The following is a 26109-nucleotide window of genomic DNA, read 5'->3' as shown; positions in this document are numbered from 1 at the left end:
ACGACATGGTTGGTCGCATGGCCGGGCAGAGGATCGTAGGACGAAAGCTTCCACTGTCATGTCAGAGATATGCTCGGGTCATTGAGGTATGGTGTCAGAGGCGCTTTCCTGACATGTCTTTTCAAGAAAAACTTTGAGAAGCGTGAACGCCTCAAAAAGTGTGCACACGCGCTCCCGGTAGCCCTATATAAAGAGCACCAAGCTTCAACGGAGGTATGCTAAGATTACTGTAGCTATTGTTACTCTACTCCTTTCGATTCGCTTCTTCTTCTGCTTCCACATCGCTGGTGACTGACTTGAGCGTCGGAGGATCATTGCCGGGAACCCCTCCCTAACTCGGTACTGACGCTGTTGTGGTTGTAGGTCTCTCCGACTCGGAGTCCGCCAACAGTCAACAAGAGCGCCACGCCCCCTAACATCCATCACCTCGACTATCGGATAGGATCATGTCAAATACATAAAAGTCATCTCTAAATTTAATAAAAAAATATTAATTCAAGATAAAATTAAATTAAATAAATATTTAAAAAGTCTAAAAATCTTAACAATATACCTCCAAAAGACTTTAAACATTTTTTTTTTACCAACACTGATCCTTTAAACTTTTTTTTTTTAAACCTAACATTAAACCATTACAAATTACACCTGATAATAAATATATATTTAAATGAATTTTAATTTGATATATTAAAGATCACACGATTCAATCATTCTACACCCTTGGTCTTCCTCTTCCTACGCAATTAACACTTGTGATTGGAAAATAGATTGTAAAGAAGAATCATAAATATTAACCGAGCTCTAAAAGAATGGGGAAGAAAATGCATAGATGTTAATGAAAGTATTTCTACAAACAAATTAGAAGAAAAATCTTATTATATATCACAAAGATCCAAAGGATTTACAATATTTGATCAAAACAAAAAAGTCATGGTAACAAACAATACTCTCCAACATCAAAAATGGCCTATTTCCTTACACCAAACCTCTGAAGCATAAACACACGAATTTCTTTACACTTGGAATACAACATCTCCCTTTAAAAGCAATAATTTATCATCGAACTGGAAGGATTAAGCATAACCTCTTCAGTCATAATTTATCTTTAATATGATCTATTAATGTAGAGCTGGCAGCTAATCCTGAATAAAAGTATTGATTAGCTTATCAGCTAAGAAAGAAGCATAATCCTCTACTGCTCATTACAACACATTAGAAGGCTATATGGTGAACACCTTGAGAGAAAGATGACATACCGAACGAGAGGAGCCATAAGGTTAGCCAAGCTTCAGCTAATGATATCCTGATCTATAGCTCACCCATATGTGCGTCAGTTCGTTATCTTTTCTCACTTGATCTCTTTATGATTGTAGATTTAGAACAAACCCAGCCTAGACTCTTAGAAGGCATCATTTCTGTTATGAAATTCTATCTATCGTATCGGACTCAAAAAAATGTGCTACCGCAGAGTAGAGCTGTTGTTCTTCGAAAGGCTTCGAGACGTAATCATCCATACCCTTGCTCAGGCAATGTTCGTGTGTTGCCTGAATTACATCTGCTGTCATAGCCAAGATAGGTACATGCCAGCAAGAATTGCCATATATCTCCTGTGATACATCTCCAGACTCTATTAACTCGTTTACCGTGTTCTCCATCTCTCGAACTTTTTGAGTGGCTTCAAAGCTGTAAAAATTTATAGGATCATTAGAAATAGAAAACAACTAGGCACTTAGAGAGCATGTAATTTGCTGAAATTAAAACAAAATGCAAGACAGTTGGTAGTAGAGTGTAGTGAAGTCTTCATTTGAGCTTATAGAGATATGAGTATCCAAAAATGCTCAGTAAAACTAATTGGCAGATGTAGGATTATGTGTCGAGGGCATATTATATATACATATTGTTTAAGATACACAAAATACTAAAAGTGATTAATAATTCTAACAATGAAGAACATTGTAAAAGGATGACTATTCTGCAATAGAACGGAAGAGAACAAAATATAGATCAAAGGTGACACCATACTGCATGCAAAGTAAAATGTCCAAAGAAAAGGATATCCATCAATTAACATTAAGGAAAGACTATGAAAAGTACCCGTCCATCTCCGGCATCTGGACATCCATAAAGCAAGCATCAAAATTGTGTGGAGGTTGTAGCCTTCTAATAGCTTCCTTTCCACTGTCAGCACATGTAACTATTGCGCCAAACTTTTTTAGGGTACCAGCAGCAACTTTTTGGTTCACTAGGTTGTCATCGACAACTAAGATGTTTTTTCCTCTGAGAATACTCTGAAGCGTCATTGGTTTCGCCTTGGTGGGCTGCCGCTTCTGACTCATGCCTAGTGCTTTCTGCAGACAAGCAACAATCATACTCAAGCGCAGTGGTTTCAGCATGCTATCAACATATCCTGCCAACTTCAGGTCATAAACCTCAGTAGGGTTTAGGGAAGTCGCTATCAGAAACATCTTTGGTTGAAGTTCTTTGTGCATCACTACACCATTTCTTAAGGATTCTGAAAGAAACCGAGGAAATGAAATGCCTGACCGCTCACCCCAAGCATCCTTGTCAACAAGAAACATGTCTATATGACTCCTCCCGCTGCATAAGATAAAATACATGTGTTACAAGCACTGCAACAAGTACTTTCAATCTTAAGATATAACAAATTCCCGACCAAAAGTACTGAACGATTGCAATTGAAAATTGCAGCATATCTGGCACATCTCCCTATTAATTGAAAAATAAATAAATAATGGAAGATCGTGATTTGTTCTCCAAGATCCAGATTCTAGAAGAACAGAATTCCAGTAATAAATCATCAGAGAGAGAGAGAGATCAAAAGGATCAGATGGTAATGGCGAAAAAGGGAATGAGTTTACACTTTACAGTAGTGACTCAAGTTAATCTCTTTAGGAATTTCTCGTTAGTTGACAAGTTGGTTGTAAACACATTGTAAGAACATAAAAGGAAATTAATTGTCAAACTTGCACCGTGCATTCATTGATATATTCAAGAAATATACCTGGTACTGCAACAGTCCACTATGGTCTGAACAGCATTTTGTTGTTTAGTTACAACATCAACAAGTATTCCTAATCTTTGCAGATGATACTTGATAATTCTAGCACGGATACATCTCCCGTCAGCAACCAAAGCTCTCAGACCTTGAAAATTTGACAGAATAGAATCAGTATAATGCCTCTTTATGTCTCCTGAACTTTTGCTTGCTTCCTTGAATACAGCAGTGAAAGAAAATGTACTACCAATCCCAGATTGACTGACAAAGCCAATTTCTCCTTCCATAAGATCTACCAAGCATTTGCTAATGCTCAGGCCTATTCCTGTCCCGCCATATGTCCGTGAAGTAGAACTGTCAGCTTGCATAAATGGTGTGAAAATACGGCTTTGAGCATCTTGAGGTATTCCCACACCAGTGTCTTCAACAATGACTATCAAGTTAATAGCATTATCACCTTCAGTTGAAGATTTCAACAATGTAAAATTGTCCCAGATTTTTTGTTTATCTACTACCTGACACCCACTCAGTGTTTCACATTGGTCATCTTCCATATTCCTTACTTCTTCAATATGATAAACTGAGACAAATATATGCCCCTTCTCTGTGAACTGAAATACATATATATAAGTTATAATGTTAATGATAGATGATACAACTTCCACAGGATATTTGTCAAACTCCTGAAGTAGTAACTGGTAGAGAAAGTACAGATGGTGCAACTTCCAGAATATATAATAAATATAATAACAGATGGTTGAACTCTAGCTGATATGGACAACATTATAGTTTCATGATTACTAATTTAATTTTTTTTCTTGTCAATATGAACATATCAAAAAGTGTGTGAAGTGTCATCAGATTATCAAGAGAAAAACAATGCAGTTCTATAGTTAAAACTGACATTAGTATTAATTTTTGTCACTATCTTCAGTAAAATAAAAAGGCATTGAAACGAGCAGCCAGTGGTTATTGTTCTCAGAATTTCAATTAATAAGCGTGACAAAGGGTTCGACAAAAGGAGACACAAACATTAACAAAAAAATCCTTACATATTTTACTTGATTTACAAAATTCCAAAAATCAAGTAATAGGCAAACCTCACATAGTCACACTTTCATGTTTGACCGACGTACCAAATTGCAATGGACAAAAATTGATCCACTTATTTTGTGCAAATAAGCTCACAAAAAGGGAACAACATGAGAAATAAATGCTTAATAGTTGGCTGTATGTGTAAAACTCATAGACTTACTCTGTTAAATGAATTAATTGGCAGATCAACAACAATAAGAACTTAAACTGGCTAACTGCCAGAAAAGTTCAATTTCTAATTTTACTTTCATTTCTGTTGAATATGATATAAATCATCTGTTAACAAATAAGGAAAATTGACCTTTAGAAAAGTTTGAGGTTGCATGGGAGTCAAACATTGACATAAAGAGAGATACATAATAGCTTTGCAATTAACATGAACATGAATACTTCTATATCAAACACAAATTTGAGCATTGATACCATACTGATAACAAGGAGGCCAGGAAGACCCAGAAATTTATTTTTCTGTACTAGGCAATATTACTCAGTAAATCCAATTGAAGACTATCGTATATACTAGTCTGATGGTTTAGTTAAACAAGTATAAGAGAAGGATTTATAATCCATTTTCTTGATTGTCACAACCCCTTCAAATACATATACTTAAAATTGACCTCTTCAAATACCTTCACTGAGTTTCCAACGAGATTTGTAATAATCTGCCTGAACCGCCCTGGGTCTCCAATCAATATTTCTGGAACTTGTTCCGATACATACACTGCCATCTAATCAACACAAAGACAATAAGAAACAGGGCAAATTTTCAGAATTGGTAGAAGGTGTGAGTTAATTCAGATTTTACCTCTATGCCTTTAGCTTGTGATTGGTCAGAAAATAGAGATAATACATTGTCAAGGATGTCACGAGGATCAAAGGGGACAGCCTCTAGCTCAAGCCTGCCAGATTCTATCTTAGCAAGATCAAGAACCTCATTTATAAGAGCAATTAGAGCCTTTCCACTTAATTGAGCAGTCTTTGCAAAATCTTGCTGTGTCTCATCAAGTTCCGTGTCCATCAGCATCTGCAACATACCTAAATTGAGGGAAATAAATCTTATTGACATTCTCTTCTATATGCATTTCAGATACTGAAAACAACTGTAGATATCTTATGAATTAAAGTGACAATCTTAAGGTTTTATGAACTGTCACAAACCTAAAACACCGTTCATGGGCGTCCTGATTTCATGTGAAACTGTTGCCAGAAACTACAATAAGAAATAATGACGTGTTAGCCGGAGAGTGAAGGTAACAGAATAAAATTGAAATAAGAACATCTAATTTCCAGTTATTAAGCAAAAATAGAAGGGAAGAAACCAGTATCAGTGGGCCACATTTGGCTCATATGCCATATATTGTTAAGTTACAAAGAATAAAATACCTGGGATTTGGCTACATCAGCAGCTTCTGCTTGAACTTTTAGCTCGCTCATTATACGATAATCATCTTCCACCTCCTCAATACGGTTTAGAGCTGCATGAAATATATGCCCCACTAGGAGAACAATTACTGCTACCCCTACTGACATTGTTATTGCTGACCAAGGCAACTGAGGCTTGTGCTTAAATCTACAACAGAGAACTTTTCCAAATTAGGCAAAAACAGTTTTTCTTTGGAAAAATTGGTAATATGCATATTTTCTTCATTAGAATGGCTACCTGCAATGCATTTCATGTTTACGGATTGGATCCCCAAAATCAACACCACTAATATACATTTCACCAGCACCAGCAGCATCAGGGCCATACATCCTAATAGGCGCAGAAACATTAGTTGTGTCATACAAATTAACAACTATCGTTTGCTTGCTGGCAAGCTGATGAAGAAGTTTGTCCACCAGAGAAGGGACGTCAAATGATGCCCCAAGATATCTATCCAAGAAAAGAAATAAAACAGTCAAAAACTAGATTAGGAGCTGGAAAATACTAAATTTGGTTACATACCCTACAGTAGCTTTAATGCGTTCCTCTGGTGTTGCATTGGGAGGCAGGCTAGTGTTATACACTGCAAATGTTAGCACCACACCTAGATGATTGGACTTTAACAGATTAAAAGGAGAAGTTAAGACCCCCTTCCCATTAGCCCTTGCTCGCAGTATGTTTTCACGATCTTGCTGTGACAAATTAGAACAAAAAGATTTAGTCGATGTTGCAACACCACATGATTAATGCTGTGGAATCATAAAGGAACTTCTCATATATTTAATAATAAGACTTGTTTTTTATTCCTCATATTTACACCTCAACAGCAAATTTTGTAAATTTTTAATAAGGACAAGACATAATTTATCAACTCAAACAGCCAACGTGGAAAAAAGCTCAAAGCAGCCAAGCATGTAATACTGAAATGTGCATATTGTTAAAGCCCAAGAGAAAATCCAATCCTACCCAAAATGCCAAGGCACTTTCCTTACATCATTTTACAAAGTGGGGATAGCTCTGATACCATATCAAAGCCTAGGGGGCACCTAACCACCATTATAAATGTAGTACATGCTCCTCAGGCCTAACATCATTTTTTAAGTGCATTTGACTCTAATAACATGTTAAAACCTAAGAGAGAGAATCCAATCCAACCTAAAATGCCAATGCACTTAGGTAGAGATCCCTTGGAATTTAAATATATTTAAGGATTCTCATTTAAGGATATGGGACTAAAGATGGAATTTTCCCCTCTGTGACACTTCTACTCCTAACACATGCAAAAGCTCAAGTTTAGTTAGTTTAATAGAATCGAAACACACAAAACACAAAAGAATGGTTGAGGTTCTCATCTATGCCAGATATTGATAGATGGTTTTAGGCTCGTAGATTCAACATTGTACTTGTATCCACAAGTCAATAAAGGTAGTATCCACATTTAACTACTTATACAAGTTTTGCAAGTGTTAAACACTTTATATACTAATTATATGCATGCATGGCTAGCTATAGCTATCCAACATTGATTTATTTGAGCAAGCAAAGGTCGAGAGTAGATCAATAAACCATAATACTCTCATGGAAAACATGCAGATATATTGTTGTGTATTGCTCAAGGAGAGCCTAGATGTACTCATCTAATCCGAGCAAATGTACATAAAACAATTGATCTATGAATATGTTCAAAAAACAAATTCTCATAATTGAAATGGAAGTCTTAGATCTAAAGTCAGAAGAAACAGAATATTTAATATATGGAAAAAATACATGCTCTTAGGAAGTCACCTTGCCGGACATCATATCAATTGAAACAATGTGAGATACTGTTTCTTGTGAGAAAATAACAGGTGCATATTCATCTTGAACAGGCGAGGGATCCAGCTTCTCAGGGTTGAAGTCATCTTTAACCAGGGACTGGTCCTCTGTCTCCATCTTTTTTATCTTCCATCCATACTTCTTCTCAAACTGCTCCCTCTCTTCATGTAATACTCTTAAAGCATAGGCAACACCACTCATCAGTGGCCTCTCAAATGCTGTTCTTGCTGTGTACTCAGCAAATATTTTCTGCAACAAAGATATTAATTGTGTTATGTCTTGGATGTTTGATTTGCTACAAGATTCACAAAACATTACACAACTCTTTAATGGAACTATGTAAGAGAATGTGAATCTTTGCATCATATATATGCTACATCATGCATCTTAAGAAAAGGGTCAATAGAATAATATTCATAAAAGCTAATTATGGTTCCAAATTCATAGAAGATATCTAGAGAAACAATAATCGACAAATCTTCTATTTTTCTAAGAAGCTAGGTCAGTTGACTCCAAAACAAAAACAGACAAAATAATCGCACAAGGGAATGCAACATATAAACTCACTTGTTTATTTCATCTTATGACAGCAACCAAAATCATAAAGATGGAATATGCAACACATTGAAGTACCTGATCAATTGTAGAAGGTTGCTTTCCATGGTGGAAAGTTGAGACTAGAATGGCTAAAGCATGCACATGATTCATGCTCACATTAAACTGATCCTGCAGCATCCTAGCTCTTTCATCACACATGTTAACAAGAGTCTCTTTCCTCCTCTCAGTAATTGTTGCATTCATGCTCACAAATATCCACAAGGCGACAGACAGCCCAAATATGATGCCTAGAAACAATAACTTTTTACTCCATTTGCCACTGCCCTTAGAATGTTGTCTGTAATGTTGTTGCTGCCGAAACTGTTTATGTGAAGACTTTGTGAATCTTCCAAAAGCAAATCCAATAGAAAAGAAACCTACAGCTACTATAAGCATAGGAAGCATGTCAAACAACATTTCTGAAAATACTCTATGATGGTCCTGCGAAGAATTTACCAATTCCCTTTCATATGACAGAGATTCTGAGTCCTATACAAATGGCATACAGATATTGGTTAGTAATATTTTTAGTCAGCACATTTAACTAACACATCTGATGTTCCTCTATACATAGACTAATGGTAGGAAAACATTCATTTAACCAACATCAAATAGGAAGTAGATAACAACTTGTTTCATATTTTTGTATCTTTGATGCAAAAGAAAAAATCAAATTCAACTTCAGCATACATATATTACTCTCTCACGTTTAAAGAAAAATTCTATCATGTCAAGAAAGAAAGGCTTGGTTGTTGTTGTCGTCGTCATCTTCATCGTCAAGAAAGAAAGGCATCTAGGCAAAATCCACAATGCCTATTCTTTGACAGATAGCATGTAAATACTGCCCATTCTTGAGCATCTTTTTTTTATCGCCGGGAAAAATTCACCAGTGATTATGACGATTTCAGTTTCATGCAGTTGACTTGCAACCCGTAATCCAAACTGAGAATGGGTTTTTTGGTTGGCTCACTGGGATCACAGCCCTTTGTCCCAGAAATAGCAGTATGTGTGCCTCACAGATCATAAGGAACATGATGACTTCACATCAACTTCACCTTCCATTAGCTTATCATTGACTATCTATTCAGGTTCCAAATTCAATGATTGCAACTCAACATGAGGGTTGCACTTGTTGCCAGACAAAACCTAAAAAATCACAAGAGTTGTATCCACCTTCTTGATACACTCCTCTCTTTTAAAGGCGCCACAGCTGGTCAAGCCCGGTTCTTCTTGTTTTCTCAACTTTTTTCCTTTCATATCGTCCCTCTTTAATAGTGAACAAAAAGAGTGTAGGCCCTTGACATGATGGAAAACTAACACAATCAACATGTGCAAGGGCAGAGGAAGATAATTCCTAGACGCGATGGATGTCCAAGGAAGGAAAGGAGTGGCTTGATTTTCTCTAGTCATCTTCATCAAATCATGTTATGGTGCTAGCCCCATATATTTAGGTCAACTTGATTTTTTGCACTAATATAATTATGATTTCTAGAAGGATAAAGGCAGTGCAGAATGCCAAAGGAAAAGTACTTATAATGGTAGGGCCCAGAAAAAACAAATAGAACATTTATGATTAGTCATGCTTTTATATGTTGGACTTAGTAGGGGGGAATTTTGATACTAAGACAAAGCAGATATTGTAAGGATCAATGTGTGGATGGCTGGTGGCTAGAGGAGGGGGAGGGGAGTGAATATCATATAACCTGCAAATTAAAATATCTTCTTTAACAATGATATAAAAATAAAGCAAAGAAGATTACTGAAAGCTCATACAAACCTCTAAAACCCTTTAAACAATGTTTTCCTTAGTCACTTATATGTTGGAATATAAATATCAAATTCATGGACAATTGCTGAAAGAGAACGCCCTAGATGCTTGTATAAAATGGCCTCCAATGGATAGCCAACAATTAGTTTTCAAATAGTATCAGTCCCGACTGAAATAAGCTAGTCATTGCAAGGCAACAATCAGCAGTTCAGTCGATTTAACTAATCCTTCAATCAACGAAAATCCTATTCACTCGACTGTAGCCCAAGTTCAATTGACTCATGCAAACAAAGAGAATTCTATTTCCAAACAAAGATTTACAATTGATTGAGCAATCAACTCAACAATCCAATCGACTAAGCTAGCCTTTAGTTGACTCAATCTGTTCAGAGATCCTAACTTCACTCCTTTACACCTTCGTAAGTTTGACAGCAACAAACCAAAAACCTACCGAAGACTCTTTACAAGTCAATTAGATAGCTCCTACCTAGTTTACCCTGATCATGTCCTATGGTGTTAAAAGTGTGAATCGCATACAACATTTTTACACTCAACTCATTATCTTCTAGGTCTCCGACTTACACGTCATCTAGGATCCAGGATGATGTTGTCCAAACCTCTATGCTTCAAGTCTTCGCATACCCAAAGCATCCATGCTCTAGGTCTTCAACCTCCACATCAATTGCAAAAAAACTCCATGCTCCAAGTCTTTACATTACCAAAGCCTCCATACTTCAAATCTACATCTAGCACACCATCCATGACATTGTTGCCCAAAGCTCCAAATTTTAAGTCTTCACATGCCAAAACCTCCATAGCCCCCGAGGCTATGGTGCAGCGGAAGGGTGCCAAGTTGTCACCTAGACACCCGCGATTTGATCCTTAGCTACGACATATTTGCAGGGATTTTCCTCCAAATGGGGCATGCAACCACGAGATGTTGGGCTTCTGGGCCGCTCGCCGTAAGCACTTCCCGATTTACCCTGGCGAGCAGTGAGAAACTTCCATGGGACTGGCTGGTGGAAACTTCCGTGGGGCTGGCAGGTCACCCAAGTTTGGTGTTAGCTGGTTCATCATTTTTTTTTTCAACCGACACAACTCAACTCTTTCAAGTCACAAGCTCTGTTAACTCCATGTGCACCCAACAAAGTCCCTGCAAACTTGATGCACATATATTAGTATTGGCAACTCTAACTAAAACCATTTACCAAGTGCATCAAAGCATCCTCAAGGAAATGTAGTTGAGCAACCACTTATGAAAATTGTTGCACCAACAATGTCCAACCCACTTATAAGTATTGTTGCACCAAAAGATATATCATCATCCTTCAAAATTATGGACCTAGTGGTAGTAATTGGCCACACCAAGCATAATGTAGATACTTCCTCTACTTGAATGTAAGAGTATAGAAACAAGAAATACCATCCTCATTTTGCAAATTTCCTAAAAAATCTTATAACAATAGCCAAAAAGCAAGCATGTAAAAGTCAATATTCCTTCAAGTGAAGTAACAAGCAAATTTTACGAACCTTTAAAAATATTGCATCCATGTTTGCTGAAGAACGCATTATTTTTTCAGGTATATTATCTGGAAGAGATGATTTTGCAGCACCATCACAGCCAATTTGCATCAAACACCTTCCTTCAAAGAATATGTCACTCCCTATAAGGTTTTCCTGACCTTGGTTATGATCCACCTCTGCATTTATTTCTGCTAAAGTATGTAGGAGGCTACTGCTGAGCTTCACATCATCTATAGATTTGTTCATGCACTTGAAGAATCTTTCCTATAACATGAAATAATAGTCTAAGATAAGATGTAACTGCAGCTGACAAGGAAATGCCTTCCTTAGCAGGACAACTACAAAACTATACCTGAGAACATACTATATTTTTCTTAAACAAGTAAGATGGATGAATAACAATGATCTGAAATATGGTTGAGCCACAAATTAAATTGTTTCATTTCTTTCAGAAACCTTTCTCTTAACTACTTAAATATGACTTATCAAACAACCTTTGTATCATTCTCAAGAACAATGTTTTTTTTTCTAACCAAGGAAAACATAATTTATACATGTATAATGAATCAATTTATTAAAAAAATGCTTATGCTTTAAGAAGCTATACGCTAAATTATTATTGTTATAAGTTTTTGTAAGCATGCATCATTAGACATTTTTATTAGATTGAAAGAACTGAGGACACAACCATAAGCTCCAAGAAGTACCAAATCTGTGTTTGATTAACAGTAGAAAAATATGTAATTTGTTTGCAGATTTTGCATCTCATGTGGATTTTAACTCACTATGCAAAACCAAAGAGCAGGTTCTGTGCACCATGTAGAAACTGATAAATATGATGTTAGAGAAACATGCACCCATGGAATGTAGGCTATACTTGGATCCACTTATCATCCTAACAACTATGCAATCTAATAGAACAGACACTTTAAACAATGTTAATAATGCAGTAGATTGTGGAATATTACACCAAATTTGAAAGACTGATCAGTATAAAATTGTGTTAGGAAATTGCCAAATGATCAGTTTTATTGAAGGTGTGCTCCTTTTGATAACAACAAATGGAGAAAAGAAGCGCCAGAATAGTAAATTAATCATTTCTATGCCCATAACACCAATAGCTAAATTTTAAAATAGGTTTTTATGCATTTTGCTGGGTTACACAGCGCCATCAAGCATATTCTTATATTTCCAAGAATATATCTAATTAACTTGTAGATTACCATGAAAACTCTGGAGCTAACTATGATTGGCAACTGGAGATATCAGAAGTAAAAGAATAAATGTGTTGTGTTTCCTGATGAAGTATCTCAGGATCCTTCTAAAGGCATGTCAGAATAAAATTCATGACATGGCTCTAGTTCACCCTAGTCAATGAAAAAAAAATTTAGTGACTCATAACCTTAATGTATTCCCAAATCACAATTCTCCAAACACGATCATAACCTATAATAAAAATAGAACTAAAACCAAATCTTGAGTTTCAAGTTGAATAAAAAAAACTATTAAATTTATCAAGAGAATGCCAGCTTTGGATATATTATTGACTGAAAATCACAGGAGTGTAAATTTAGTTTTAAGCTTTAGAAGATTACCTCAACCATTAAACTTTAGCATAGGGGTGGTACTTAATATAAAGGATGGAAATGTATCTAACCCACAAAATCAAGCAATTGAAAGATTTCATCCAATCCAGTATAATACATGATAACATAATGAAACCTGTACTGGACCAGTTGGTCCAACTGGGAAACCAGGAATCGGCAACACTTCCAGTCCATTCATGATCAAAAAGCAGAAAAAACAATTGACCTTGATTGACCCAATTAACATGGTCAGGCTTGATTGAATGGGTTCAAAAGTATTAAAAAAAAAAAAATCCTTATCATCTATCAAAATTAGTAATCAAATGAAAAAATATATTGGCCTTTCAAATTGATCACAACCTAATACAATCCATTTACATTTCATCCTTTTCTCATCATTACATGCAACCAACCATTCTCTTTTGGACTTTCACTCTCAAATCCCCACTATTGCCATCCTTCTATTCCAATACTAACATGTTAGTTTTCAGTTCTCAAATTGATAGTTAATTAGAATCTGATGTATAAATGTTATTTTACGGGACGGAGCTAGGATCTTAATTCAGCGTAGGCAATAATATAATTAATAAAGCAAAAGGACAGTCTGGTATACTAAGGTTCCGTCAATATAGGATCCCAAGGGTTTATTGTACATGGTCTTACCCTACTTTGCAAGAGGTTATTTTTGATACTTGAATCCATAACATCTAGGTCACACAACCTCTAGGTCACACAAACGCAATTTTACTGTTGCATCAAGGATCTCATTCAATATAATTAATATAGTCAAAAAATATAAAAACTTATAATCATAGAGCATCATAACATAATTACTTTACCATTCTTCTTTTTGAATTAAGCTAAATTCTGAAATTTATTTGCATAAACTTTTTTAACTTGAGACAAAAGAGATTCTGCATTGTTATTACTTATTAATTAAAACAAGTCTTTGGTTCATGTGCAGAGTAGTTGAAGATGAATATGCTTCTTGTAAACTCTAGAAAACGCAAGTATATAAAAAAATGCACACTGTATTTCTTCTTGTCAACGACTTGAAAACATGAGGTACAGGGTCGGCCCTGAGACATGTCACTAGGGATGTAAATGAACCAAACGGTTCGTGAGTTATTCAGAGCTCGATTCGATAAAAAGCTCGTTCGAGTTCGTTCGTTTATCTTATCGAACCGAGCTCGAGCTCGATTTCGAGCTCGACAGTTTTATCGAGCCGAGCTCAAGCTTAAGGATATTCGGCTTGTGAGCTCGCGAACATGTTCGTTTGTAGGCTCACGAGCAAAAAAACGAGCCTTAAATCGAGCAAAAAAAAATGAGCTCTAAAACGAGCCAAAAAAACGAGTTCTAAAACAAACCTTAAAACGAGCCAAAAAAATGAGCTCTAAAATGAGCCCGAAAACGAGCCCGAGCTCGCTTAACGAATTAGGCTCATTAACTATGATAATCGAGCTAATAACGAGCCGAACTCGAACTGTTCGCGAGCTTGATAATTCCAAAACGAGCCGAGCTCGAGCCTTGTAATAAAAGTTCAATTCGAGCTCGAGCCCGAATATAACTTAAACAAGCCGAGCTCAAGCCTAAAACTGTTCGACTCGATTCGGCTCGTTTACATCCCTACATGTCACCAGGGGCCATGGCCAAAGGCCCCCGATTTTTAGGGGGCCCCAAATTTGACATGCATATATAATATATATTATATATAATTAGATTGCTTCAATAAAAACCCCCAAAAAAATTATTAGATTATTTTAATAAAGGTCCATATATATATATATATATATATATATATATATATATATATATATATATAAATCTAAAAAAAATAGAAAGAAAAAAGAAGGAAGGTATACGATCATTTTTTCTCTTTCCAAGATTTTATTGTTTGTACAACTCTTTCTTCATTAATTTATTTATAGAAGTCATAAGACTCTAAAGAGTAAAGTATGAGAACGCTAATTTCTTCCTTTCTTCTCCTTTAAATCTCTTCTAATTAAATCAGAAAAGTATATTCTCTAATAGAAATTTTAATTTCATCAATATCATCATTCATCAATATATAAACTTACAACGTAAGTTACCTACTTATCTATATTTTTTCTTATTGTCAATATTTAATATTGATTTTTAATATTGTATTGGAGCCAATGTTTTTTATTTTTCTTATAGATTAGAAGAGTTAAAATAAATCATCCTAATTTTAATCATCATAGAATAGATTATATCGATTGCTTCAAGCATAAATCAGCCTTTATCGTTCTTCAACTATTATTTTCACCGTTTGTGTTTGTTTCATTGTTAGCTTTGTTGCCGGTTTTATGTGTTTTATTTTTACACTTAAAATTTGTAGTACAAACATGTTTTCAAAGAAATATCAATCTTGGAGTCGGAAAAGAAACAAAAGAAAAAGAGTGGAATAGATTATTAAAACTCACAGTGGTGTTTTTGTAAGTTTTTTAAAGCTAACTCTTCAATTGAAGATTCAATTGATGAATTACAAGAAGAAAGTCAAAAAGAACTAAATGAGCATACAACAAATGATCAGCAATCGAGTAATCAAGAAGAACTAAATGATATGAGAGAAAATGATAATCATAATCATGCAATGAATGAGCAGGAAGAATTGAGAGAAGATGATGATATGACTTGAATATAAATAGCTTGACAATTTTATGTATCGAAAATGAGGTGTTAGAAAATTTTGAATTTGAAAACCTTATTGATGATTTTGCTTCGCAAAATGCTAGAAGATATAGATTTTTTTAATAATTATTTCATACTTTTTTTTTTGTATTTGTAGGTATTACACTTTTTGGAGAAACTTAAGAAACATATTTTGTACGGTGTTGTACTTTTTGAAGAATCTTGAGAAATATATTTTGTATAGAGTTTATCATATTTTAAATGAAAATATATTAATTTTCAAATTTTTCTATTAAACTATATTCAAATTGTAAGTTGGTATAATTTTTTTTTTCCTATAGAGGTCCCTTTTCTCTTTTCGCCCAAGGGCCCCAAAAAGTCAAGGTCGGCCTTGATGAGGTAGCTTCATGGTATTTCTTCTAATCAACACTTCATGATATCAAAGCTGGTAAATTATGCAAACTTTCCTTACGATTTACAGATATAGCTGATACAGAAACTGAACAGATACAACGGTAAAACAGTTACAAGCAGAAAAGAGGATAGAAACAGATAAAACCCACACACACAAAATGATGTTGCTACCAAACCAGTTAACTAAATTGGCATCAAACAACCTGTCTCAAATTTGCAGCTGTTTGACAATAAAAAATCGCAACTTGTATCAAAATAATCTGAATGACTTGATTAAATAAAAATAAAAGCAGTTGGCAAAAGAAAGTTATTACAAAGATTTTTTAGTTCAAAGCTCTTCGTCTTAAAAACAATAGCTAGCAAAATAATAATTCACCAGATTGGCTGTCTCCAACTCATTTTCTATTCCATTTCTCTAATTCTATGTGGACTGTACTGTTAATAAATGAGAATATCTGGCTCATCATTTTTTTTTCTCCGCCCCGTGTGGGCAGCTGCCCACACTAGGCCTGGGTAAGCTCCGCCCATGACTGACCTAGGCCAATCAGACTAGTTATTATGGCAATAACTAGTCTGATTGGCCTAGGTCACAAGGTTGATGTCTGGGTCAACATGTTGTTCGATTGTTGACTCACAGGTTCAACCAGTAAACAATGACTCAGTCTTCTCCAGGCCGATGTTCAATCCAAATCTAATAACAATGCATAAGATACTTGACTCTGAACTAATCTTTCTGTCAACATCAGAGTTCATCAAAGTAGTTCCTAGGATTCAAATAATCTGTTAAATATAAATAAAACTTTCTGCAGCAATAGAAGTTTGAAGGGTGACATATGCCATTCAGCCTTCTTATGAATCAACCAAAATCATTTCTATCCAATTAAACAATTATATAAACATTCTATAATTTGAACATGTTAGAAAGGAGTCAACTTCTCTATTGAATTTTCTCATGACACAATAAAAAGCCAAGGAATGCACTCTGCCAAAGTTACAGTCATGGCTTGAAAGTAGCCTCTTTGTTGTGGTGAGAAATTTGTGCATTTTAACTTCCTCCAGACACAATGAACCTCATCTGACTTAGTCCTTTAACATCTAAAATCCGGTTCAACTCAAATAGCATCGCCATCAATTTTTGTGTACAACATTAGCGGAATTTTCATATTTAGCAAATGTTGGACAATCAACAACGTATTCATTTAGACTTAGTTGATGCATAATTTATGGTCAGAAAATATTTGTATGATTGCTTGAAGAACCCTTTCAGGAAAAAAAATCACTTACATTAAGGTGATCTGAGTCAATGAAAACGGAACTCTTAGTGATGTAGGATTAATTAACTTATTATGTAGAGTACTATATTTTGTAACCAAACAAAATTTGTCCATACTTTTGTTTAATTGTATTCAAGAAACTCTTTGGGGCCTTTTATGGACACTTCGAAATGGAGAATTGGAACACAACAGCATATTATACTCACAAGCGTAGTTTTTCGAAAACGTTATGATGCTTCTGGCCTTTTGCATATAAAAGGAGCATTTTAATGCAAAGAAGCTACCAAGGTAATGGGGTCATGCCTCAAATGTATCTATGATTCATCTAACAACTCGTTTGCATCCAGTATGACTTTTTATGGATTCACAATACTAAAATTCATCTAGTTTTCTAAGAAACAGATTCATCTAATAGTCTAAGTTAGGAAAAGAAAACAACAAAAAGTTAGTTTAAGAATTTTGGTCAAACAGGAAACCCAAATCAAGGTCCCATTTCTAATATTCTGGTATTCAAATACAACAACAGGTTGTAACTATAAAAACAATGTGCATATACACATCAATATACAGATTGTAAAATCTTAGCTACTCCAAGCAACATAGAGTTTCTCAAATCCAGAAAAACTCGCTTAACGGCTACCCAGTTAGCAGAGTTGCAATAGTAAGGTGGGGTTTACCTGCTCCAGTGATGATATTAGCAAAGCCAAGGAACGCAGATGATATTTGCTGATATTGAATCGATCAAACAGGATCTGCTTTCTCGGATACCGCAAATCCCTACCTCCCAACTTCTCCAAAATCCCGCAGCTCCCAGATCCCCAAAACAACCACATCGAGCAACTGACGCAACAGAGAAGAGTTAGAACCAGCAAAACGTTCCTCGACCTTCGGCGACCCATGCATTGCTTATCATCAGCAAAGGAGACCCATCGCTTGGCCATCCTTCCCCGAACTCTCCTTCCAAGCTTCAGACACGCAAGAGGATGGTGGAAGATGTGATCTGACTCTCCTACAATCCTCAGCTACTCACTATTTTCAACTCTCTTGTCTTCACTGCACCCGCCCGGGGATCCATCAAAACCGCACCTTTAGAAGAAGCCACTCGAGGAGAAGCCCAGAGGCACAGGGATTTCACCAGACGAGGGGACAGGAAAAGGATGGTTCCCCTGCCTCCCTTCTTTCACATCAGCCATGATTTCTCCTTCTTTGCTTCTTTCCACTCCCTATCCCTGCATAGTCCCTATACCCCATCAAGGTCGCACCTTTTTGATCCCCCACTACAGAAAAAAGTCCATTAATAGGAAAAATCCTGGAGAAACAAACTCTCTTTCTTCCTCAATCTGGCCGGAAATCATTGATCCAGCCTCCCCATCCGGTGATGTAAAAGGTAAAAACCCAAAAGGAAAAGGCAAAAGAAACAAAATATATCTTCAACGATGAAAGAAAAATCAGAGAAAGCAAAGAAAAGAGAGGGCTTTCTTTCACTCCACTACTCTCCCTGCCTGTCTCTCTCTCTTTCTCTCTCTCTCACTCCCCCTGTTTTTGTTGTTTTCTTCTCCTCGCTCCTCTGCCTCTACATATAGGTTGGTATGAACTACGAAGCATTGGTTAATGGCTGTGGACTGCATCATTATCTCATCATCTGGTGGGCGCTGAGAAATGACCGCTATTAATGCAACTATAAATAAATAAATAATTTTTTTAAAAAAAATGTCACCACGTCCGTGAAATTCTAATAATTTTAATTCAAAAAGAAAAAAAGGAATCACAGAAAGCCGATGTTCCATGTCTCGCTGGCAGTTGTTAAACTATTAATAATTGGGAGTGTTAAAAATATATACATTTTTAAATTAAACATGTATATTCTCTAAAGGGCAATTGGACTATAATCTTCACAATTGTTATATAGTAATTTAAGTTAAAACAGTATATAATTATTGTAAAGTAAAACTGACGACATGGGATTATATTTATCTATCTATATTCATAGAACCGATTTCAAGAACTTAATACAGTGGATCTATAAATTTTTAGTGGTTAGATTAAAAATAAGTTATAATGTTTTAAAATGTATATTTTTTATATTTTTAAAATTTGTAACTCCATTAGTAATTTTGTTAAAAAAAATTATATCATTTGACACCTTTTTCAAAAAAAAAATTATAACTCACATAATAATTACAATAAAAGCTCTAAAGTAGTGCATGTGTTAATGGGATCATTCGTATAATCTTAATATAATATATAAATATATATAAATGAGTGTCTCTTCTAAAAAAATTAATTTAATTTTTTATATTAAATATTAAACTAATAAAGTATTCTACTTGATCATCACTAAAAGTCGAGAAAGATATGTTTTCTAACGTTGCAGGTTCAAAATATTTATAGAAACTTATCCAATCATGGTGTTATCAATCCTAAAGAAAATAATTATAATATATATTTTTATATAAAAAATAACTAAAACAAATTATATATGTATATTAACTGAGAAGATTCGGGGAGTCTGGAATCACGGGGTGCTAGTGATTCCAAGCGTCTCTAGTTGTCTCAGTCGTGAAAATATATCATGGAAACTGTAAGTACCCCATGGTAGTTTTGATGCAGTCAACCGAGTTAAATTAAGTTATGTTTGTATTTAATGTCTTATGTCTAAATGTGTAGGAACTTTGGAGCACAAGAAATCGAGCGGAATACGCAGTGGACAAGAAGGATGGTACGGGAAGCAAGTCGACGAGCTTGATACATCTGAGGGACGGGAAGCTACGGAAGAGTACACCGGTAGAAGAGAATGACGTGTGCGATATTCGAGGGACAAGAAGCTGGGAGGAAGTCTGATCAAGAAGAAGGTCGGAGTTGGGTTCGGATAAGCTCAACTCCGGTTAACCAAAACATCACCTACTCAAACAAGATCAACTTGGAGGCTAATCTACTTCATGGGAGGCGCCTCTAAGAGGCTTGGAGGAACCCTCACGCCTTCATCTAAAAGGCTGATCTACTTCATGGAAGACACCTCTAATGGCTTGGGAGGTATTTCACATGAATAGTTTGAAGGCGCCTTTAAGATCATTAAAGGCGTCTTCAACCGAGCATATCCATTAGCAGTGATCATTGAGTTAAGGATAAAAGTTTATCCTCTTGGAGACGCCCTGGATCCTCTTAGAAGCGCCTCTAAGCAACGAATAGGTTTTTCCAAGGGCTAAAAAAAAAACCCGGAGCTAGAAATTTTACAATAACTGAACTACAAGTCTTGTAATTACTTCCTAGTCATTCTTGTGAGCTATCAACATCTGTAAGAGGCTACTCCGCCTTTAACAAAAGAGTTTTTATAGTGGAGCACTTTCAAAGCCTTAGATTAATAACCACCTAGGTTGTAACTAAGTAATTCCTCGCCTCTTCTTTATTTTAGTTGTTTAGTTTATTTTTATTTAAATTAATTATGCTTTCTAATTAAAGTCCCAAGAATGAAAAAGGGGTTATTTTATTTCTACAGGCAATTCACCCCCTCTTGCAGATCGCACTGGGACCAACAATTGGTATCAGAGCGAGAACGCTTCAGAAAGACTAACCGCTGACTGAAACAAACAAGATGATGACCGAACTAAGTATCTACCCGTAGAAGTTCGAGGGGGAGTTCGCCCTATGGAAAAAAAGTGAATGGAGGCATTTTTTTAAAACTGATTTTGAAGTTTTATTAATAATCAAATACGGTTTTATAGCTCCAAAAGATCAAAATGGCGAAGAAAAAGAAGAGTACCTTTGGATAAAGAATGAGCAAATGGACTTTGTGACAAATGGACGAGTTGAATTCCACCTACTAAGCATGCTACCACCTCAAGAAATCAGTAAGATCAGCACCTACAAATTAGCAAAGGAACTTTAGGAGAAGTTCCTAGAGCTACATGAAGGAACATCCGAAGCAAAGCTCGTGAGATGGGACTTGCTCCGGAACCAACTAACAAACCTCTGGCTAAAAGAAACAGAATCAGTAGCGCAACTGCACACCAAACTGAAGGAGTCGATAACTGGACTCACAAACTCAGAGAAAAGATAACAAATCAAGATTCACTAAAGTACGCTTTGAACGCTTTCCCTAGAGCACAAGAATAGACGTCCATAGTTGACTCCTACTATATTTCTAAGGATCTAGAGGAAAGTTCATTAGAAAGTAGTTCATTAGAAAGTTTATTTTCGACTTTAGAACTTCGCGAATCTAGATGTGTAGAATTAAAGAAGGAGCCAAGTCACATAATTATCCCGAACGTGAACGGATGATCCAGACTTCAAAGATGAGAAAGACATATTTTAATTATTAATTGTTGAATAAGTTATTTCGAGAAATCATGTAAAATGTTCTCTAATATATAGTTCCTTTAATTACATATTTTAAATTACTTTGATTATGATATATAATTAATTGTTTTAATATATATTTGAGTTTTTAAGTTAATGTAAGAGGGAGAGTCCAAATGGTCAAATCTATAGTTTTGCCCCAGGCCTAATTTTTCTCAGGACCACCCTGGCGAAGAAGCACCTTCGAAACAAAAGAAAAGTTCAATGCTACAACTGTCAAGAAGAATGACACATCAAAAACAACTATCCTAAATTAAAGAAGAAGGAGAAAGACAATAGCAAAAGACCGACGAGATCGAAGAACAAGACCTTGAAGGTGATATGAGACAAATCATCGTCATTAGAATTGGAATTAGAAGAGTATACTGAATTAGCCTTGATGACAGACCACTAGAGGAATGATGAAAGTTCTTCAAAAATGAGTATCGATGAGGGGGAGGATCTTCAGAAAAAAGCAGCAATGAAGACGAAGCATTGGACCACGAGGTAAGTGAGGTACGAGCCTTACTTCCTGAAGAATATTTTAAATTTGTTAAAATACATTCCAAAAATATACTAAAATTAGAAAATGGAAATGCTAAGTTAAAATTAAACTTAGTAATTCATGTCCTTTAATAATGTATGATAAGTTAAAAATGGAAAATGAAAACTAAAAACACAAATAGAGAACCTGAAAAATGACTATGCATGCATGCTCAAATGTTTTTCAAAAATCAAGGTTTAGAAATTATGACAGAATTAACTAGTATATTAGAAATCATAAGGGACAAATAAGCAAGATCCCTAAGAATTATATACCACTAAAATTTCTAGTGAATCCAGTAGGTAGGAATCTATAGATTTCAAAATCCATTCTAGATTAAATTTCTAATTTTTTGTTAGGATAAAAATTATTTGACATAGAATTTTTTTTTAATAATCTTCTATTTGAATTTACTGTTAAAATTTTCTAAACTAATAGAATAATAGTGTTTTTATTGAGGAAAATTTTATTCAGAATTTTTTGATAAATAATAAAGTTTTAGGAATTATTTTCTAAAAAATTAATGTTTAATATTAAAAATTTAAGAAAATAAAAGCTTGAAAACTTTAATTTTTCCTGCCATTAAACAATCTATTTTACATATCCAGAAAAATTAGCAAAATGTTAGAGTTGAAAATATATGTTTAAAAATTTATTTTCAAAAATTAGGTAATTTTCCTATAATAAATCATTTCTGTTAGATTAAATAATATCTTTCTATAAAAAATTTTCTACTGATCTAGCTTATTCTGTTTAAGTTTGATAAAAATTATTAGAATTTTTTAAAATCGAAAAGTAATTTTTAAATTATTTGTGTCAAAACATAAGATTAATTAATATAAAAATATTTTTAAAAATTATTTTTGAAAAATATTAACCTACTGGTACTTCTTATTATGCACCCCCTAAAAAAATTTTCAATTTTTTCTAATAGCTTATTTTATTTTTTCCTATTTTTTTACGTGATTAAAGGGGAAGAACTAGGTATATAAGTTAAGGGGAAGAACAAAAGATTAATCAGCAAAAAAAGAATATTTTTAAAAATTATTTATGAAAAATATTAGTCTATTGGTACTTCTTGTTATGTACCCCCATGAAAAATTTTCAATTTTTTATAATATTTTATTTTATTTCTATTTTTTATGTGATTAAAGGGGGAGAACTAGGTATATAAGTTAAGGGGGAGATGTGATAATTGAAAATTTATTCCTATACTTATTTGCAAAGTAATTATTGTCATTGAAATTTTCTTCACTTATTTATTGCATTTTGTTTTAAGTATCTTTACTGCATATCAAAAATGAGGAGATTGTAAGTACTTCGTTAAAGTTTTGATGTGGTCAACAGAGTTAAGTCTTGTTTGTGTTTGATGTCTTGTGTCTAAGTGTGCAGGAACTTAAGAGCACAAGAAGTCAAGCGGAAGACGCTATAGACGAGAAGGATGGTGCGGAAAGTGAGTTGACAAGTTTGGTACATCCGAGGGACAATAAGTTGCGGAAGAGTACACCGGTGGATGATAAGAACGTGCGCGACATTTAAGGAATGAGAAGTCAAGAGGAAGTATGCTCGAGAAAAAGGTTGAAATTAGGTTCGGGTAAGTTCAACTCCGGTTAACCAAAGAATCATTTACCTGAATAAGATCAACTTGGAGGTTGATATGCTTCATGGAAGGTGCCTCCCAGAGGCTTAGAGGCACCTTCGCGCCTTCGTCTAGAAGGTTGATCTACTTCATAGAAGGCGCCTCCAATGGCTTAAAAGGTGTCTAGAATGAATAGTGCGATGGCGCCTTCGAGGTCATTGAAAACGCCTTCAACCGAGCATATTCGTTAGCAGCGACCATTGAGTTGAGGATAAAAGTTTATTCTCTTGGAGATGCCTCTAAACAATGGATAGATTTTTTCAGGGGTTATAAAAAGATCCATGGAGCTATGAATTTTACAATAACTGAACTACAAGTCTTGTAATCACTTTCTAGTTTTTCTTGTGAGTTGGCAACTTCTGTAAGATGTTACTCCGCCTTCAACAAAGGAGTTTTTGTAATGGAGCACTTTCAAAGCCTTGGATTAATAATCACCTAGGTTATAACCAAGTAATTTTACGTCTCTTCTTTATTTTAGTTGTTCAGTTTATTTTTATTTAAATTGATTGTGCTTACTAATCAAAGTATAAATAATGAGAAAAGAGATTTCTACAAGCAATTCACCCCCCTCTTATCAGTTGCACTTGGATCAACATAAACGAGTTGAGAGCATATCATTTACCTATATGTATATGATCCTGTCTGAAAATGGTGGAGATGGCGCATTGGGTAAGTGGTTCTGTTATTGACTGGGAGATGACTCTACAAGGGAGAAATGATGACGTCTGGCACTCCTTTAGGCTCCTCTCTGCGCACACTCGAAAGAGCAAATAGAATATTAGGGCGAGAACCAGGGATGGGGTCTCTGGTATAGGTCCTCCAACACTCAAGTCAGTACGATGGCCGAGTGAAAAGTGGAGAGGATGAACAGTAGATGCAAGTGCGTAATGTAAGTATGCTTAGGATGTATTACGTACCTCGCCAACGGAGAAAATCTTTTTTTATATCACCTCTCATAACCTCCACAATAATGAGGAGACCAGGAATATTCAATGTCAGAAGATGTCAAATATTGGAAGGTGTACAGTCTAGAATATGTACAGTTATCGTCCGAGGAATCTTCTATTACATGTATATGAACAGTCTCGTGTAACCTCCGCAGGAATGATAGAAGCTGCATAGTCACCCTCATAAAAAGGTTCTATTACAGGTATGTGCATATTTCAGAATAATCCCTAATAAATAGTTATTATTTTGATAGTTTGTTATGATTTCCTGATAATGTTGTCTTCAGGAGGTAGTCGTAAGTACCCCAAATTGGTTTTGATATGGTCAACCAAGTCAAGTTAGGTCTTGTTGTGTTTGATGTCTTGTGTCTAAGTGTGTGGGAGCTTAGGAATACAGAAAATCAAGTAGAAGACGCGGCTAGCAAGAAGGATGACATGAGAAGTGAGTCGATGGGCTCAGTGCATCCGAGGGACGAAGTGTTGCGGAAGAGTATACCGGTAGACAAGATGGGCATGCATGACATTCGAGGGATGAGAAGCTGGGAGGAAGCCTACTCAAGGAGAATGTCAGAGTTAGGTTCAGGTGAACGGCTAAATGATCACCTAAGCAAGCATAAGGAAGAGTTAACCGTTTAAAAGTTGACTAGACAGACTGGAGGCACCTCCAAGCGACTTGGAGGCACCCTGGATGAAGCTGAAGGTGCCCTCACACATGTTCAAAGGAGGTGCTCTGAAGCATCTTGGAAGTGCTCTCAAGGAAGTTGAAGGTGCCCTCAAACACAGAAAGCTATTAGTTAGTCGTTGGCTAACCATTGAGTTGTAGATAAAGTTTTATCCACTTGGAAGCGCCCTGGAGTGCTTTGGAGATGCCTCCATCCAATGATAACTTTTTCTAGGAGGTATAAAAAATCTACTGGAGTTAGGAATTAATCAACAACTACTGTATTCAATTCCTAGTTAATTTCTGAGCTATCAAAGAGTGTAAGAGGTGTTAATATTAGTCATAGTATCAATTATGAGATGATTATAAAGGGCTCCATTTGTATCATATTTCATTATTAATAAAAGACAAATGTAGTTATTATATTTATTCAATTCAGTGCCGAATGAATAAGTATAATAATGTCATAGAGTAGGAGATTCTAATCTGCAACATATCAATTGGTTGAATTGATAGTGAGATATTATAGATATACATAGAACACTACTCTTAACTATTCATAATCAAGCATTAATATGCAAGGACAATATTAATGCATTAAGACTAGCATGTAGGTCAACGGATGACTTAATCTCACAAGTCATGGATATGAGATATCAGGTTGACACTATTAGTACCCTAAGGTAGTTTTTGATGTGATTAAACAAGTTAGGTTAGGTCCTATTGTGTTTAACCCTGTGTCTAAGTGTGAAGGAACTTAGGAGCATAGGACGTCGAGCAAAAGATGTGGCTAGCGAGAAGGACGGCACGGGAGAGAGT

At 35.3% G+C, this 26109-nt stretch overlaps 1 protein-coding gene across 1 annotated transcript; it reads right to left on the bottom strand.

Moving 5' to 3' along the window:
* Positions 1-858: 858 nt before the first annotated feature.
* LOC122006523 (probable histidine kinase 5) lies at positions 859-18774 on the bottom strand. The gene is made up of 14 exons (XM_042562067.1): positions 17842-18774; positions 11245-11502; positions 7983-8435; positions 7320-7598; positions 6057-6226; positions 5772-5984; positions 5495-5681; positions 5270-5321; positions 4917-5146; positions 4741-4839; positions 3023-3627; positions 2095-2598; positions 1257-1683; positions 859-1142 (listed from the first exon to the last, which is right to left on the bottom strand). The coding sequence occupies exons 1-13, from the start codon at positions 18103-18105 to the stop codon at positions 1419-1421; spliced, it is 3579 nt and encodes a 1192-aa protein (XP_042418001.1). The 5' UTR covers positions 18106-18774; the 3' UTR covers positions 859-1142; positions 1257-1418.
* Between the last annotated feature and the right edge of the window lie 7335 nt (positions 18775-26109).

This window comes from Zingiber officinale, chromosome 7B, assembly GCF_018446385.1.
Source record: "Zingiber officinale cultivar Zhangliang chromosome 7B, Zo_v1.1, whole genome shotgun sequence".
NCBI lineage: Eukaryota > Viridiplantae > Streptophyta > Magnoliopsida > Zingiberales > Zingiberaceae > Zingiber > Zingiber officinale.
Note: the sequence above shows the minus strand (reverse complement) of the source record. Positions and strands in the feature narration are given on the sequence as shown.